General features: G+C 41.7%; 1 protein-coding gene across 1 annotated transcript; it reads left to right on the forward strand.

Moving 5' to 3' along the window:
• Positions 1-1,197: 1,197 nt before the first annotated feature.
• On the forward strand, positions 1,198-3,736 carry LOC106590554 (uncharacterized). The gene is made up of 4 exons (XM_014181662.2): positions 1,198-1,586; positions 2,168-2,230; positions 2,334-2,375; positions 2,467-3,736. The coding sequence occupies exons 1-4, from the start codon at positions 1,277-1,279 to the stop codon at positions 2,529-2,531; spliced, it is 480 nt and encodes a 159-aa protein (XP_014037137.1). The 5' UTR covers positions 1,198-1,276; the 3' UTR covers positions 2,532-3,736.
• Positions 3,737-17,605: the final 13,869 nt, after the last annotated feature.

The raw sequence follows: 17,605 nt of genomic DNA on the forward strand, positions 1-17,605 counted from the left end.
CAGGTGGTGATACAGCCTGACAGAATGCTCTCGATTGTGCATCTGTAAAAGTTTGTCAGGGTTTTAGGTGACAAGCCAAATTTCTTCAGACTCCTGAGGTTGAAGAGGCTCTGTTGCGACCTTCTTCGCCACACTGTCTGTGTGAGTGGACCATTTCAGTTTGTCAGTGATGCGTAAGCCGAGGAACTTAAAACTTTCCACCTTCTCCACTACTGTCCCATCGATGTGGATAGGGGGGGTGCTCCCTCTGCTGTTTCCTGAAGTCCACGATCATCTCCTTTGTTTTGTTGATGTTGAGGGAGAGGTTATTTTCCTGGCACCACTCCACCAGGGCTTTCACCTCCTCCCTGTAGGCTGTCTCGTCGTTGTTGGTAATCAAGCCTACTACTGTTGTGTCATGTGCAAACTTAATTATGGATTTGTAGGTGTGCTTGGCCACGCAGTCATGGGTGAACAGGGAGTATAGGAGGGGGCTGAGCATGGACCCTTGTGGGCCTCAGTGTTGAGGATCAGTGAAGTGGAGGTGTTGTTTCTTACCTTCACCACCTGGGGGCGGCCTGTCAGGAAGTCCAGGACCCAATTGCACAGGGCGGGGTTCAGACCTAGGGCCTTATTCAGACACACGGGCTCCCAGGGAAGGACATTTTGGGGCTTCACCATGCATAGCAGTGGAAGTTGACATTGGATTGCTGATGCTATGTATTGGCCAATTAGAGGCTTTGAAGCCACCGGCCGCCATTTTGGTACTCCCCAAAAGGAGCAGTCGTCCATAGGAATTAATGAAATTCTACAGTATTTCAATAAAATGTTTAAAAGAGCCCAATCAGTCCCCTGTGACAACAAAATAAACAGAGTAGGCTAATAAGTCCTTTGTTTTTGGGTTACGCTCAGGTAAAACTATTTAGCTAATCCATATTTCCAAGTCCTATTCTTGAAGATCAAGGGGTACTAAATTAATTGGAATGACTGGAAATCTGACAGACTGTAAAAGAATGGTTAAAACAGTTAGTCTCCATCATATTCTGTGGCACAATATGTATTTGACTTTCTACCCATAATACAACAGCTGACACGTAATATACCAGTTATGTAACGAAAATGTCAGATGACATATGGGCGTGGTAGGTGCCCATGTGAAAGGTTGTGTGTGTGTGTGTGTGTGTGTTTGTAACAGCAGTTATATGGGTGTGGTGTCCCACTAATGATTGGTTCATTCCTTTTCAATGTGTTTCTTGGAAGGTTCAGTTCTGTCATCCTTTTACAGCGTTAGATTCTAATGACATGCGGCCCTGTCAGCTCACCTAGTGTTTCACTTGATCAGAATCCTTTAATTTGTTTTTTACATCAGACGACATACACTGCATTATTTGTGAAGAAGTGTTGTTTGAAAATGAGGGGTGCTGTAGCTCTGCTGGTGTTGCTGTTCTGTGTGTCTGGAGCATGGGCTCAGGGAGAGAGTGGAGGGGTCAAGGCTGAGCTGAAGGAGCTGAGCAACACGGTGGTGAAACAGAAGGTGGAGCCCAGAGTCACAAATACTGAACTGCAGCAGAGGAGCAGGATCAAGGAACTGAAAAAAGAGAATGCAGGTATTAAATGAAGGTAGATTTTACTGTTATTTGACAATTTATTGAAGCTTATTAGGGCTCTAGCCTAAATTTCCCCCATAGCACCAGCACTGAATTTGGCAGCACGCTGTGCAATATGAAAATATGAAATTCACAAATCAGTATAGAAATGGAATTTGCCTTCCATTGAGTTAGGAAATATATTGTGCTGGGCCACCAAAGGAAAGAGGCTGTTCAAATAATGTGCAACACTGCATTGTATAAAACGAATAGGCAATCAATAATAGACTTGCATTGATCAGCTTTATAGCAAGAAAGTCACAGGGCTGCCGTTTGGCCCAAAAATGTATTTAAAAAAAAATATATTTAACCTTTATTTAACTAGGCAAGTCAGTTAAGAACACATTCTTATTTACAATGACAGCCTAGGAACAGTGTGTTAACTGACTTGTTCAGGAGCAGAAAGACAGATTTGTTTCCTTGTCAGCTCAAGATTCAATCGAGCATCCTTTCAGTTACTGGCTTAACACTCTAACCACTAGGTTACCTGTATTACAGGTTATGTTTTTAAAGTTTACAAAGTGCATTTTTTGTATCTACAGCCTTAAAGGTCAGACTGAGTGCCAGTGCGTGGGAGGTGGAGGACCTGAAGAGAGAGAATGCAGGTAATTAACAGATAACCAAAGAAAAGTTAATATTATTTTCCCTTTTATTAGGAAAAAATTCTGCTATATTTGTCTATTAATGTTTCCTTTCATGTGGTTTCAGCCCTGGAGGCCAGAGTAACAGCCAGTGAGAGGGAGAACACAGGTAATACAAAGAAATTGATGCAATGAACTGTTATCCTAAAACCATGTTTATCTAAGTTTCAGTGTCCTAATATATCTTTCTGTAAACGCAGCCTTCGAAGCCAGACTGAGTGTCATTGAGAGGGAGGTGGAGGAGCTGGAGAATAAGAAAGGTTAAACAGACACAAACCTCACCAAAACATGATCCTGTGTGGCTCAGTTAGTAGAGCATTATGTTTGCAACGCCAGGGTTGTGGGTTCGATTCCCACGGGGGACTAGTATGGAGAAAAAAAATGTATGAAATGTATGTATTCACTACTGTAAGTTGCTCTGGATAAGAGTGTCTACTAAAATGTAATGTTGGCCATGATCATTTACCAACATATATTGTGAGATTTGATCTTCTCACTAAGATATGATGTATGCTAACAATGTTCCTCTCTAACCACTAAAGATGCATTATAATAGCCAAACACATCTCTTTTGTAACCCTGACAGTTTACCATCAGTGATGCAAAGCGTTAACAATTCTAACCCCTGCCTCCTTGCATATTGTTGAAACCTATTGCTTGGTTGGCTGGTTAACTGCAAGAGGTGAGGCGAGAGGTTTCAACCCACACAAAATCTGTTCATGAAAATAAGCCCACAAAGTGAGGTCAATGAGAAGATGTGGAATTTGGTCAACAAAAAATGTTATTGCTAATTTGCTATGTGAGGCTTATTTGATCGAATAGAAGTTTTGTAATGGTTAGGTTGTTACGAATGCACTGATATAAGTGGATGCACGTGTAATTTCGACAATCTACTCAACAACAACTTTTTATCAGAGTTGTACACGAACTTCACTGAGATAGAGAACTCATCATGGATATAACCCATTTTAGATTGGACACTGCCATTGAGGGCTTCCACCATTTTCAAGTAGTCAACTGGGTGGGGATTCGTATGAATTGGGAGCAATCAGCCAGTGAAGCAGAAGAACAGTGACTACTTTAAAATGGCACAGACGCTATAACGGCACAGATACAAAAAGGAGTCCTCTATATCTCTATGGTCTGTTGTTCACATGCATATCTGCCCTTTCATTGGCTAGAATGGTCCCACCTGATCTCGCCTCCGCCTGCCTCTCATCTTTGAAGACATATATTTCTATTGTTAGAGCAGTCACTTAAATATCTTTTCAACCCAATAGACCATCTTTGCTAAAATGCACTTCACCATTGACTTACACAGACTTTTTACCCATCTGATGTGAATTGATCAATTGCTTCTACACCTGCATTGCTTGCTGTTTGGGGTTTTAGGCTGGGTTTCTGTACAGCACTTTGTGACATTAGCTGATGTAAGAAGGGCTTTATAAATAAATTTGATTGATTGATTGATCAATTGACTGTATCAACATGAGTGTCACATCCTAGTGGTGTGGTAGACTGTGCACGACATCTATTATAATGATGAGTAGGAGTCAATCCTGTACATTGAACAAAAAAATAAAGCAACATGCAACAATTTCAAAGATTTTACTGAGCTACAGTTCACATAAGGAAATCAGTCCATTGAAATAACTTCATTAGGCCCTAATCTATGGATTTCACATGACTGGGAATACAGATAAGCATCTGGTCCCAGATACCTTAAAAAAAAGGTAGTGGCGTGGATCAGAAAACCACTCAGTATCTGGTGTGACCACCATTTTACTCATGCAGCACGACACATCTCCTTCACATAGAGTTGATCAGGTTTACTTACTTACAAGCCCCTAACCAACAATGCAGTTTAAAAAAATACAGATTAGAATAAGAACTAACTGTAAGAAGTAATTAAAGAGCAGCAGTAAAATAACAATAGTGAGACTATATACGGGGGGTACCGGTACAGAGTCAATGTGCGGGGGCACCGGTTAGCTGAGGTAATATGTACATGTAGGTAGAGTTATTAAAGTGACTATGCATAGATGATAACAATAGACAGAGTAGCAGTGTTGTAAAAGAGTGCAAATAGTCTGGGCAACCATTTGATTAGGTGTTCAGCAGTCTTATGGCTTGGAGGTGCAAGCTGTTAAGAAACCTCTTGGACCTAGACTTGGCGCTCCGGTACCACTTGCCGTGTGGTAGCAGAGAGAACAGTCTATGACTGGGGTGGCTGGTGTCTTTGACAATTTGTAGAGCCTTCTTCTGACACCGCCTGGTATAGAGGTCCTGGATGTCAGGAAGCTTGGCCCCAGTGATGTACTGGGGCCAAAATCTTTTCAGTCTCCAGAGGTTGAATAGGTTTTGTCGTGGCCTCTTCACAACTGTCTTGGTGTGCTTGGACCATGTTAGTTTGTTGGTGATGTAGACACCAAGGAACTTGAAGCTCTCAACCTGCTCCACTGCAGCCTCATCAATGAGAATAGGGGTGTGCTTGGTCCTCTTTTTCCTGTAGTCTGTGGGAGTTAATGTAATGTAGCTAGGTGCAACTGCTATGTTAAGGAAACACAGGAACAATGGTTACATTGGTTGCATCTGAACATACATTAGCTGAGGCAATAAGTACATTGGTTGCATCTGGACATACATTAGCTGAGGCTATAAGTACATTTATGACAGTCAGACATACTAATGTCAGAAGGACACAGGAAGGAGGATGGTGGTAAAATGACCAACAGGTGAAATATAAGTATACAATAAATGTATTATTTTTTGTATGACATAAGGGGTCCTGCCACCATTATAATCTAACCAGAAGCAGAGATGGGCATTACTGGGTGTAAACAAGCAAAGAACTCGGACTAAAAGATAATGGTGGCAGAAGGACTAAGGGGAGTAATTTAATTTACATATGGGATGTACCCATATGCTGTATGTGTATAAAAGCAAAGCCAGTGCTGAAGGGAGTCAGTTGTTCCATGGACCAGCTCAGCTTTGCTACTTTGTATTAAAGTCTATATTGAATTCACAAGTTCTTGTAAGAGTGTTATATTTTTGAGGCAATATTCCACGACATAATGGCGAGCTTGATGAAGCTAAATGAAGCACTAACCTTTAACGATCTTCATCAGATGACACTCCTAGGACATTATGTTACATAATACATGTATGTTTTGTTCGATAAAGTTCATATTTATATCCAAAAACAGCATTTTACATTGGCGTGTGATGTTCAGAAAATGTATTCCCACCAAAACGTGCGGTGAATGTGCACATCAATTTACAAAAATACTCATCATAAACGTTGACAAAATATATTGTCACGTCCTGACCAGTAAAATGGGTTGTTTGTTATTGTAGTTTGGTCAGGGCGTGGCAGGGGGTGTTTGTTTAGTGTGTTTCTGGGTTTTTGGTTAATGTTCAATGTTAGTATATTTCTATGTTCGTTCTAGTTTTTCTATTTCTATGTTTAGTTTATTGGGTTGACCTTCAATTGGAGGCAGCTGTTCCTCCTTGCCTCTAATTGAAGGTCCTATTTAGTAGGGGTGTTTTTTCATGGGTGTTTGTGGGTAGTTGTTCCGTAAGTGTAGCTGTGTGCCTCACAGGACTGTTTTCTCGTCGTTGTTTTTGTTTAAGTGTTTCTTTTGGTTTTCTTCATAAAAAAAGAAGATGAACATACACATTCCCACTGCGCCTTGGTCCCATCCTTATGACGAACGTGACATATATAACAATTATTTAAAGAATTATAGATAGACCCCTGGATGCAATCGCTCTGTCAGATTTTAAAATAGCTTTACGGAGAAAGCACATTTTTCAATATTCTGAGTACATAGCTCAGCCATCACGGTGAGCTATACAGACACCCGCCAAGTTCGGGGCAACCTAAACTCAGAATTAGTATTAGAAATATTCTCTTACCTTTGCTGATCTTCGTCAGAATGCACTCCCAGGACTGCTACTTCCACAAGAAATGTTGTTTTTGTTCTAAATAATCCATATTTATGTCCAAATACCTGCGTTTTGTTCGTGCGTTCAGGTCACTATCCAAAGGCTAAAGCGCAAGCGCAATTCGAGACACAAAAAGTAAAAATGTTCCATTACCGTACTTAGAAGCATATCAAACGCTGTTTAAAATCAATCTTTATGGTATTTTTCATGTAAAATTGCGATAATATTCCAACCGGACAAAAGCATATTCATTCAAGGAGAAAAAGAAGGAACAGCGTGCTCGCGGGACCGCGCATATCCAATCCCTTTGTTCCCAGGCAGTTCACTCATCGACTGAGCTCCTATACTCTGCCCAGTGACAGGAGAATGCTCAAACCACTTTCTGAAGGCTTTTGACAGCCAATGGAAGCCTTAGGAAATGCAACATGACCCCACAAATACTGTAGTTTCGAAAGGGACTAGAAAGAAGAACTACAATTCTCAGATCCTCCACTTCCTGGTTGAATTTATCTCAGGTTTTTGCCTGCCATATGAGTTCTGTTATACTCACAGACACCATTCAAACAGTTTTAGAAACGTCAGAGTGTTTTCTATCCAAATGCACTAATAATATACATATTTTAGTTTCTGGGAAAGAGTAGTAACCAGTTTAATTGGGGTACGTTTTTCATCCGGCCGTGAAAATACTGCCCCCTACACCTCAACAGGTTAACAGACATTCGAAGTTAGAACAACAGAACATTGACATTGCGAGAGCAACAGTGAACACTGGTGGAGAAACAACAGACTCAAGCACAATCAAACAGTATGGTGGAAGCAGGAAGAAACGAGAGGAACCTGCTGAACAATCTGAAAAGACTGACAATAGGATTAGCATCCCCATTCCATCCCAGATAATAACTAAAGAAGTTCAGAGAGCCCTCTCAATCAGGAGAATCAGACCTCCACCAGAAATAGCACTCTGTGGATGGACCTTTCATCTGACATTAGGAGAAGTCATCTGGGACTCGAAAGAATGCAACTTGACAATAACTAAAGCAGAGGACACTTGGCTGATCACCATGGACAATTGTGATCAAGAGGAAGGCGGAGAATATATAGTAGAAATAGTGAGTGCTAAATGGACTGAAGGGAATAGTGTAACTATCATCCCAATTGGCCCCATTCAGGTACCAGACCAGGAAAGGACTGTGACAACAGAAAAGACAGCAACAGTAACAGATGCTTTGAACACCACAGCTGTTACCACTAGATTGCCACCTACTGCCCTTACCAAGCAGTCCACTACAAGTACAAAGAAACCTGAAGTATCACGGTCAGGTGGGTTCTTTACTAATATTTGGAACTTTCTGACAAACTCTAACAATCTACCTCGAGAAAAGGACATTGTGACTCCAACCCCAGAACTGCACAAGGATAAATCAGTGGAGAAAATAGTGAGAAATTAATGGGCTCAATATCCTCTTACAGCGCTCTTGATTCGCTGATCCCGTAATCGGGATCAACATCCAGCGAGAAATCAGAGCGCAATATTCATAACCAAATCTAATAATTTCTGTTTCTCAAACATAGGACTATTTTACACCATTTTATAGATACACTTCTCCTGAATCGAACCACGTTGTCCGATTTCAAAAAGGCTTTACAGCAAAAGCAAAACATTACATTATGTTAGGAGAGTACATCGTCAAAATAGCCACACCGCCATTTTCCGACCAACCACATGCATCACAAATAACCAAAAAACAGCTAAATGAAGCACTAACCTTTGACAATCTTCATCAGATGACACTCCTAGGACATCATGTTACACAATACATGCATTCTTTTGTTCGATAAAGTTCATATTTATATATAAAAACAGCATTTTAAATCGGCGCGTGATGTTCAGAAAATATTTTCCCTCAAATGCATCCGGTGAATCAGCGCTACAATTTACTAAATTACTATTCAAAAACATTTTTAACCTGTTAGGGCTAGGGGGCAGTATTGACACGGCTGGATAAAAAACGTACCCGATTTAATCTGGTTACTACTCCTGCCCAGTAACTAGAATATGCATATAATTATTGGCTTTGGATAGAAAACACTCCAAAGTTTCTAAAACTGTTTGAATGGTGTCTGTGAGTATAACAGAACTCAAATGGCAGGTCAAAACCTGAGAAGATTCTGTACAGGAAGTACCCTGTCTGACCATTTCTTGGCCTTCTCTGCCATCTCTATCCATTACAAAGGATCTCTGCTGTTACGTGACACTTCCTACGGCTCCAATGGGCTCTCAGAAGGCGGCAAAAAGCTGAATCGTGGCTTTGCAGGCTCTGGCTGAAAAAAAGTAGCGCGTTTGGGTAGTGGCTGGTTACAGTACTGTGAGACTCAGGCGCGTGCCCTCGTCGACCGAATGCTTTGTTTTTGTTTTCCTCTGTTTACCGAAACGCAGATTCCCGGGCGGAATATTATCGCTTTTTTTACGAGAAAAATTGCATAAAAATGGATTTTAAACAGCGGTTGACATGCTTCGAAGTACGGTAATGGAATATTTCGAATTTCTTTGTCACGAATTGCGCCATGCTCGTAACCCTGATTTACCATTTCGGATAGTGTCTAGAACGCACGAACAAAACGCCGCTATTTGGATATAACGATGGATTATTTTGGACCAAACCAACATTTGTTATTGAAGTAGCAGTCCTGGGAGTGCATTCTGACGAAGACAACAAAAGGTAATCAAACTTTTATAATAGTAAATCGGAGTTTGGTCAGGGCTAAACTTGGTCGGTGTCTAAATGGCTAGGCGTGATGGCTGGGCTATCTACTGAGAATATTGCAAAATGTGCTTTCACCGAAAAGCTATTTTAAAATCGGACATATCGAGTGCACAAAGGAGTTCTGTATCTATAATTCTTAAAATAATTGTTATGTTTTTTGTGAACGTTTATCGTGAGTAATTTAGTAAATTCACCGGAGGTAGTTCTGAACATCACATGCTAATGTAAAAAGCTGGTTTTTGATATAAATATGAACTTGATTGAACAAAACATGCATGTATTGTATAACATAATGTCCTAGGTGTGTCATCTGATGAAGATCACCAAAGGTTAGTGCTGCATTTAGCTGTCTTCTGGGTTTTTGTGACATTATATGCTAGCTTGAAAAATGGGTGTCTGATTATTTCTGGCTGGGTACTCAAACATATGACAATTTTACAGCATTTTAAAGACAAGACTCTCGTTAATCTAACCACACTGTCCGATTTCAAAAAGGCTTTACAACGAAAGCAAAACATTAGATTATGTCAGCAGAGTACCCAGACAGAAATAATCAGACACCCATTTTTCAAGCTAGCATATAATGTCACAAAAACCCAGAAGACAGCTAAATGCAGCACTAACCTTTGATGATCTTCATCAGATGACACACCTAGGACATTATGTTATACAATACATGCATGTTTTGTTCAATCAAGTTCATATTTATATCAAAAACCAGCTTTTTACATTAGCATGTGACGTTCAGAACTAGCATACCCCCCACAAACTTCCGGTGAATTTACTAAATTACTCACGATAAACGTTCACAAAAAGCATAACAATTATTTTAAGAATTATAGATACAGAACTCCTCTATGCACTCGATATGTCCGATTTTAAAATAGCTTTTCGGTGAAAGCACATTTTGCAATATTCTCAGTAGATAGCCCGGCATCACAGGGCTAGCTATTTAAACACCCAGCAAGTTTAGCACTCACCAAAGTCAGATTTACTATAAGAAAAATGTTATTACCTTTGGTGTTCTTCGTCAGAATGCACTCCCAGGACTTCTACTTCAATAACAAATGTTGGTTTGGTCCCAAATAATCCATTGTTATATCCAAATAGCGGCGTTTTGTTTGTGCGTTCAAGAAACTATCCGAAAGGGTAAATAAGGGTTACGAGCATGGCGCATTACGTGACAAAAAAATTCTAAATATTCCATTACCGTACTTCGAAGCATGTCAACCGCTGTTAAAAATCCATTTTTATGCCATTTTTCTCGTAAAAAAGCGATAATATTCCGACCGGGAATCTGCATTTAGGTAAACAGATGAAAGAAAATAAAGCATGGGGTCGACTCGGGCACGCGCCTAAGCCCATAGTACTCTGATCGGCCACTTGCCAAAAGCGATAATGTGTTTCAGCCAGAGGCTGCCTCGATATCGTTCAGCTTTTTCCCGGGCTCTGAGAGCCTATGGGAGCCGTAGGAAGTGTCACGTTAGAGCAAAGATCCTCAGTCTTCAATAAAAAGAGCCCAGATGAACAACAACTTGTCAGACAGGCCACTTCCCATATAGAATCCTCTCAGGTTTTTGCCTGCCATATGAGTTCTGTTATACTCACAGACACCATTCAAACAGTTTTAGAAACTTTACGGTGTTTTCTATCCAAAGCCAATAATTATATGCATATTCTAGTTACTGGGCAGGAGTAGTAACCAGATTAAATCGGGTACGTTTTTTATCCGGCCGTGTCAATACTGCCCCCTACCCCCAACAGGATAAGGGTTACACGCCCGACGCGTTTCGTGTCAAAACATTTCTAAATATTCCATTACCGTACTTCGAAGCATGTCAACCGCTGTTTAAAATCAATTTTTATGCCATTTTTCTCGTAAAAAAGCGATAATATTCCGACTGGGAAAGCGTGTTTACGTTCAAAGAGAGAGAAAATAAAAACATGGGATCCCCTCGTGCACGAGCCTCAGTCTGATGGTCCTCTGATAGACCACTTAACCAAGGCGCTAAAGTTTTTCAGCCAGCGGCTGGAATTACATCATTCAGCTTTTTCCCGGGTTCTGAGAGCCTATGGGAGCCGTAGGAAGTGTCACGTTACAGCAAAGATCCTAAATTTTCTTTAAACAGAGCCAAGAAGCCCAAGGAATGGTCAGAGAGGGTACTTCCTGTTTGGAATCTTCTCAGGTTTTTGCCTGCCATATGAGTTCTGTTATACTGACAGACACCATTCAAACAGTTTTAGAAACTTTAGGGTGTTTTCTATCCAAAGCCAATAATTATATGCATATTCTAGTTTCTGGGCAGTAGTAATAACCAGAATAAATCGGGTACGTTTTTTATCCGGCCGTGTAAATACTGCCCCCTAGCCCTAACAGGTTAAAATTACGGTGTGGTACAGTTACCCGCTACCTCTGATCGCCACGGCGATTGAGTTAATTCACGGGGCGCGTTTCTTCACTAAACTGGATCTCAGGAGTGCGTACAACCTGGTGCGTATCCGAGATGGAGACGAGTGTAAGACAGCATTTAGTACCACCTCAGGGCATTATGAGTACCTCGTCATGCCGTACGGTTTGAAGAATGCTCCATCAGTCTTCCAATCTTTTGTAGATGCGATTTTCAGGGACCTGCACGGGCAGGATGTAGTGGTGTATATCGATGACATTCTGATTTACTCCTCTACACGCGCCGAGCATGTGTCCCTGGTGCGCAGAGTGCTTGGTCGCCTGTTGGAGCATGACCTGTATGTCAAGGCTGAGAAATGCCTGTTCTTTCAACAGTCCGTCTCCTTCTTAGGGTATCGCCTATCCACGTCAGGAGTGGAGATGGAGAGTGACCACATTGCAGCCATGTGTAATTGGCCGACTCCCACCACGGTAAAGGAGGTGCAGCGATTTTTAGGGTTTGCCAATTACTACCGGAGGTTTATCCAGGGTTTTGGTCAAGTAGCTTCTCCCATTACCTCACTGCTGATGGGGGTCCGGTGCGCTTGCAGTGGTCGACTGGGGCGGACAGGGCTTTTAGGAAACTGAAGACTCTGTTTACCTCGGTTCCTGTGTTGGCTCATCCGGATCCATCTTTGCAATTCATAGTGGAGGTGGACGCGTCAGAGGCTGGGATAGGAGCTGTGCTCTTTCAGCGCTCGGGTACGCCACCTAAGCTCCGCCCCTGTGCCTTCTTCTCTAAGAAGCTCAGCCCGGCGGAGCGAAACTATGATGTGGGGGACCGGGAGCTGTTGGCTGTCGTCAAGGCTTTGAAGGTGTGGAGACATTGTCTTGAGGGTGCTAAACACCCTTTTCTCATCTGGACTGACCAAATGTGAGATCACATGACCTTTAACTAGGGACACCAAGTGGAATGCAGACACGCCAGAAAGGGCTACTTATCAAGCAGCCGGAATTTGGATGGGAAAAATAATTATTCATGATAATTGTCAAAATCAAACTTTAGCACTGCCATTAATTGCACCATATGAAGAACAGACTATGGTAGTAGCAGATTTCTTCTGGATGTGTGGAGGGCAAAGACTAAGGGCAACACTACCAAAAGGATGGACAGGCCTTTGTGCAAGGGTTAGGTTGATTCAACAGATAACTGCCACTGAATGGGATCCTAGTGATGCTAAGCAACAAACTACAAAAAATAGAGTAAGGAGAGAATATAAGTCTGACCCCAAGGTCTATTTGGATGCAATAGGACAACCTAGAGGAATCCCTAATGAGTTTAAGGCCAGAGATGAGATTCAATCAGGATTTGAATCTATATTTTTGTGGATAACACCGAACAAAAACTTAGAGTGGATTAATTATATCTACTATAATCAACAGACATTCAATTAACTATACTGACTCTGCTTTAACTGCACTAGGGGAACAGGTACAGGCTACCAGTAAGATGACATGGCAGAATAGACAAGCTCTCAACTGGCTCTTAGCAGAAAATGGGGGTGTTTGTGTAATGTTTGGAGATGAATGTTGCACTTTCATTCCCAATAACACTGCACCTAATGGATCTTTCTCTATTGTTATGGCCAAACTTAAAGGATTAAGAGCAGAAGTAAAGGCTAACGCTGGGTTTGATACTCATGTTTGGGATTGGTTGGACCTGGCTATGGGAAAGTGGGGTGCTATGTTTGCTAGAATGGCTATCATTTAGTGGCACTAGGTGTTGTATTTTGTTGTGTTTTGCCCTTGGTTAAATCTCTTGTGGTTCAGACAACAGTTAAGCAGATGTCAATGCGTAGAGCTAATCCGAGGGATGGGAGTGGTTTGAGAGGTTATGTGCCTGATAGCTGGTTTGATAAGTATGGCATAATGCATCCACCGGTTGTCATTAACCCTGTGCCTGGAAACTCTGGTCATTATACTAATGGGTATGGAAATTCTTGCAATGCTGTTGGAGGACCCCTCGATTGTCCTTGGTAATCCTAATTGTCTCTACGGGGTGACTCCGGGAGGTGGTTAGGCTTGCCATGACTTTCGTAAAGATGGTCTTCCTGTTTATGCTAAAGTACCAAATTCGGATGAATGAGTACTTGTGCATATCCATAAGAAATGTCATTTGCGTGGTCGTTGCAAGTGGTGCTCCAAAAAAAACGGTGAAGGAGGACATATCCATCATGTTGATCCTTTGTTCTGTGCTATGTGTCAACGAGGGGATTGTCTTATCTGTCAGGATGAGGAATGTGCTCCACTGGTATGATTTCTAGTATATCTTTGTTTAGCCTAATGTCCTGTATTGTTTTGTGTTGTCTTGTGTTTGTTTGGGTTGTTATATATATCAATGAATATATATATCTTTTATTTCAATTCAAGCTAGTTTTGCCTTCTAAAATAAGGATCACTTTTAATATGTTAGGTAACAGAGGGTATTCCGGTTACAAGTGTCTATGGACCATGACCTTAACCTTCTAACAGGTTTTGTTATCAATGATAAATCTTTTGTTAGAGAGGTGTCTGCGAGGGAGGATCGTGTTAAAGTGTTTTATTTTAGAATGATGTCTTATTACTTTTATTTTTGCAACTGAAGGTATTTTCTTAATTTATTTTTACCAGTATCATATTTATTGTATTATTCTCTCTATATTCTACATAACTGAGATAACCTCAGGCAAGGCTATGTTGTCACGCTCTGAACTAGGAGAGCTGTGTTTTTCTGGTTAGTTAGGTCAGGGTGTGATAGATGGGTGGGTATTCTATGTTTTTGTTTTCTATGTTTTGGCCAGGTATGGTTTCCAATCAGAGGCAGCTGTCTATCGTTGTCTCTGATTGGAAGCCATACTTAGGCAGCCTGTTTTTCCTGTGTTGGTGTGGGTAGTTGTTTTCCGTTTTGTAAGTATTACCTGACGGAACTGTTGGCTGTCATTTTGTTGTTTTTTCTGTTTAAGTGTTATCATTAAAGTAATATGACCACTCTACACGCCGCGCCTTGGTCCCCTTTATACGACCCTCGTTACATATGTACTACATGCTCATTGCTTCTTCATAGTATATTGGTTGATTAATAGTGTTTTATTTTTTTATTTTTGACTATATCTTTTACTCCTATCCATGTTATGGATTGGAGATGTTTGGTCTAGTCGGCTTATGTGCCACATTCAAGTTCAAGTTGTATGTATGAAGTTGCTGTCGTTTTGCCTCCATCCTCTTGGTATCACTTAGATGGTGGTTTGTGGGACTAATTAGTCCCAGAGGAGGGATTTATGTGGGAGTTAATGTAATGTAGCTAGGTGCAGCTGCTATGTAAAGTAACTAGGTACAACTGCTATGTTAATGTAATGTAGCTAGGTGCAGCTGCTATGTTAATGTAATGTAACTAGGTAGAACTGCTATGTTTAGGAAACACAGGAACAATGGTTACATTGGTTGCATACATTAGCTGAGGCAATAAGTACATTGGTTGCATCTGGACATACATTTATGGCAGCTGCACACAAGTAATGGATGCATTAAGTCAAGGCCATAAGTACATTTATGACAGTCAGACATACTAATGTCAGAAGGACACAGGAAGGAGGATGGTGGTAAAATGACCAACAGGTGAAATATAAGTATTCAATAAAAGTATTATTTTTTGTATGACATAAGGGGTCCTGCCACCATTATAATCTAACCAGAAGTAGAGATGGGCGTTACTGGGTGTAAACAAGCAAAGAACTCAGACTAAAAGATAATGGTGGCAGAAGGACTAAGGGGAGTAATTGCATTTACATATGGGATGTACCCATATGCTGTATGTGTATAAAAGCAAAGCCAGTGCTGAAGGGAGTCAGTTGTTCCATGGACCAGCTCGGCTTTGCTACTTTGTATTAAAGCCTATATTGAATTCACAAGTTCTTGTAAGAGTGTTATATTTTTGAGGCAATATTCCACAAGTCCACAATCATCTCCTTTGTCTTGATCACGATGAGGGAGAGGTTGTTATCCTGGCACCACACTGCCAGGTCTCTGACCTGCTCCCTATACGCTGTCTCGTCATTGTCGGTGATCAGGCCTACCACTGTTGTGTCATCGGCAAACTTGTGCTGTTACCAACCCTTACCACCTGGGGGCGGCCCGTCAGGAAGTCCAGGATCCAGTTGCAGAGGGAGGTGTTTGGTCCCAGGGTCCTTAGCTTATTGATGAGCATTGAGGGTGCTATGGTGTTGAACGCTGAGCTGTAGTCAATGAATAGCATTCTCACATAGGTGTTCCTTTTGTACAGGTGGGAAAGGGCAGTGTAGAGTGCAATAGAAATTGCATTATCTGTGGATCTTTTGGGGAGGTATGCAAATTGGAGTGGGTCTAGGGTTTCTGGGATGATGGTGTTGATGTGAGCAATGATCCACATTTCATTTAGGCAGGTTACCTTAATGTTCTTGGGCACAGCCACTACGGTGGTCTGCTTAAAACATGTTGGTATTACAAACTCGGACTGGGAGAGGTTGAAAATGTCAGTGAAGACACTTGCCAGTTGGTCAGGGCATGCTCGCACTACATGTCCTGGTAATCCATCTGGCCCTGTGGCCTTGTGAATGTTGACCTGTTTAAAGGTCTTACTCACATTGGCTGCGGAGAGTGTGATCACACAGCCTCCCGGAACAGCTGGTGCTCTCATGCATGCTTATTTGCCTCGAAGCGAGCATAGAAGTAGTTTAGCTCATCTGGTAGGTTCGTGTTACTGGGCAGCTCTTGGCTGTGCTTCACTTTGTAGTCTGTAATGGTTTTCAAGCTCTGCCACATCCGACGAGTGTCGGAACCGGTCTAGTAAGATTCGATCTTAGTCCGGTATTAACGCTTTGCCTGTTTGATTGTTCGTAAGGAGGGCATAGCGGGATTTCTTTTAAGCTTCCGGGTTAGAGTCCCGCTCCTTGAAAGCGGCAGCTCTACCATTTAGTTCAGTGCGGATGTTGTCTGTAATGCATGGCTTCTGGTTGGGGTATGTGCGTACTGTCACTGTGGGGACGACGTCATCGATGCACTTATTGATGAAGCCAATGACTGATGTGGTGTACTCCTCAATGCCATCGGAGGAATCCAGGAACATATTCCAGTCTGTGCTAGCAAAACAGTCCTGTAGCTTAGCATCTGCTTCATCTAACCACTTTTTTATTGATCTAGTCACTGATGCTTCCTGCTTAAATTTTGCTTGTAAGCAGGAATCAGGAGGAAAGAATTATGGTCAGATTTGCCAAATGGAGTGTGAGGGAGAGCTTTGTATGCATCTCTGTGTGTGGAGTATAGGTGGTCCAGAGTTTTTTTTCCTTTGGTTGCACATTTAACATGCTGACAGAAATGAGGTAATACTGATTTAATTTTCCCTACATTAAAGTCCCCAGCTACTAGGAGCGCCACCTCTGGGTGAGCGTTTTCTTATGGCGGAATACAGCTCATTCAATGCTGTCTTAGTGCCAGCCTCTGACTGTGGTGGTACGTAAACAGCTATGAAAAATACAGTTAAACTCTCTAGGTAGATAGTGTGGTCAACAGCTTATCATGAGATACTCTACCTCAGGCGAGCAATAGCTCGAGACTTCCTTAGATATCGTGCACCAGCTGTTATTTACAAAAATACATAGTCCGCCACCCCTTGTCTTACGAGACGCCGCTGTTCTATCCTGCCGGTACAGCGTATAACCAGCCAACTGAATGTTGATTGTGTCGTCGTTCAGCCACGACTCCGTGAAGCATAAGATATTACAGTTTTGAATGTCTCGTTGGTAGTTTATTCTTCCGCGTAGGTCATCTATTTTATTCTCCAAAGATTGCATGTTTGCTAGCAGAATGCAAGGAAGTGGGAGTTTATTCGATCGCCTACAAATTCTCAGAAAGCAGCCCGCCCTCCGGTCCCATTTTCTCCACTTCCTCTTCATGCAGATCACGGGGATCTGGGCCTGTTCCCGAGAAAGAAATATATAATTCGCATTGGGCTCGTCAGACTCGTTGCAGGAAAACATGGATTCTGCCGGTCCGTGGTGTGTAATCCAGTCCTGATGTCTAGAAGTTATTTTCAGTCATAAGAGACGGTAGCGGCAACATTATGTACAAAATAAGTTAAGAAATAAGTTACAAACAATGCAGATGAACTAACAAAAAACACAATTGGTTGGGGACACGTAAACGTCTCTCTTCTTCTCCGATACCATT

Source organism: Salmo salar, chromosome ssa29 (assembly GCF_905237065.1).
Source record: "Salmo salar chromosome ssa29, Ssal_v3.1, whole genome shotgun sequence".
In the NCBI taxonomy this organism is placed as follows: Eukaryota; Metazoa; Chordata; class Actinopteri; order Salmoniformes; family Salmonidae; genus Salmo; species Salmo salar.

Bases quoted from the DNA above. Each gene is read 5' to 3' on its own strand.
- LOC106590554 (XM_014181662.2), top strand. From the start codon at position 1,277: ATGACATGCGGCCCTGTCAGCTCACCTAGTGTTTCACTTGATCAGAAT. The intron at 2,231-2,333 runs GTAATTAACAGA...ATGTGGTTTCAG, and splicing joins CCTGAAGAGAGAGAATGCAG to CCCTGGAGGCCAGAGTAACA. The intron at 2,376-2,466 runs GTAATACAAAGA...CTGTAAACGCAG, and splicing joins CAGTGAGAGGGAGAACACAG to CCTTCGAAGCCAGACTGAGT.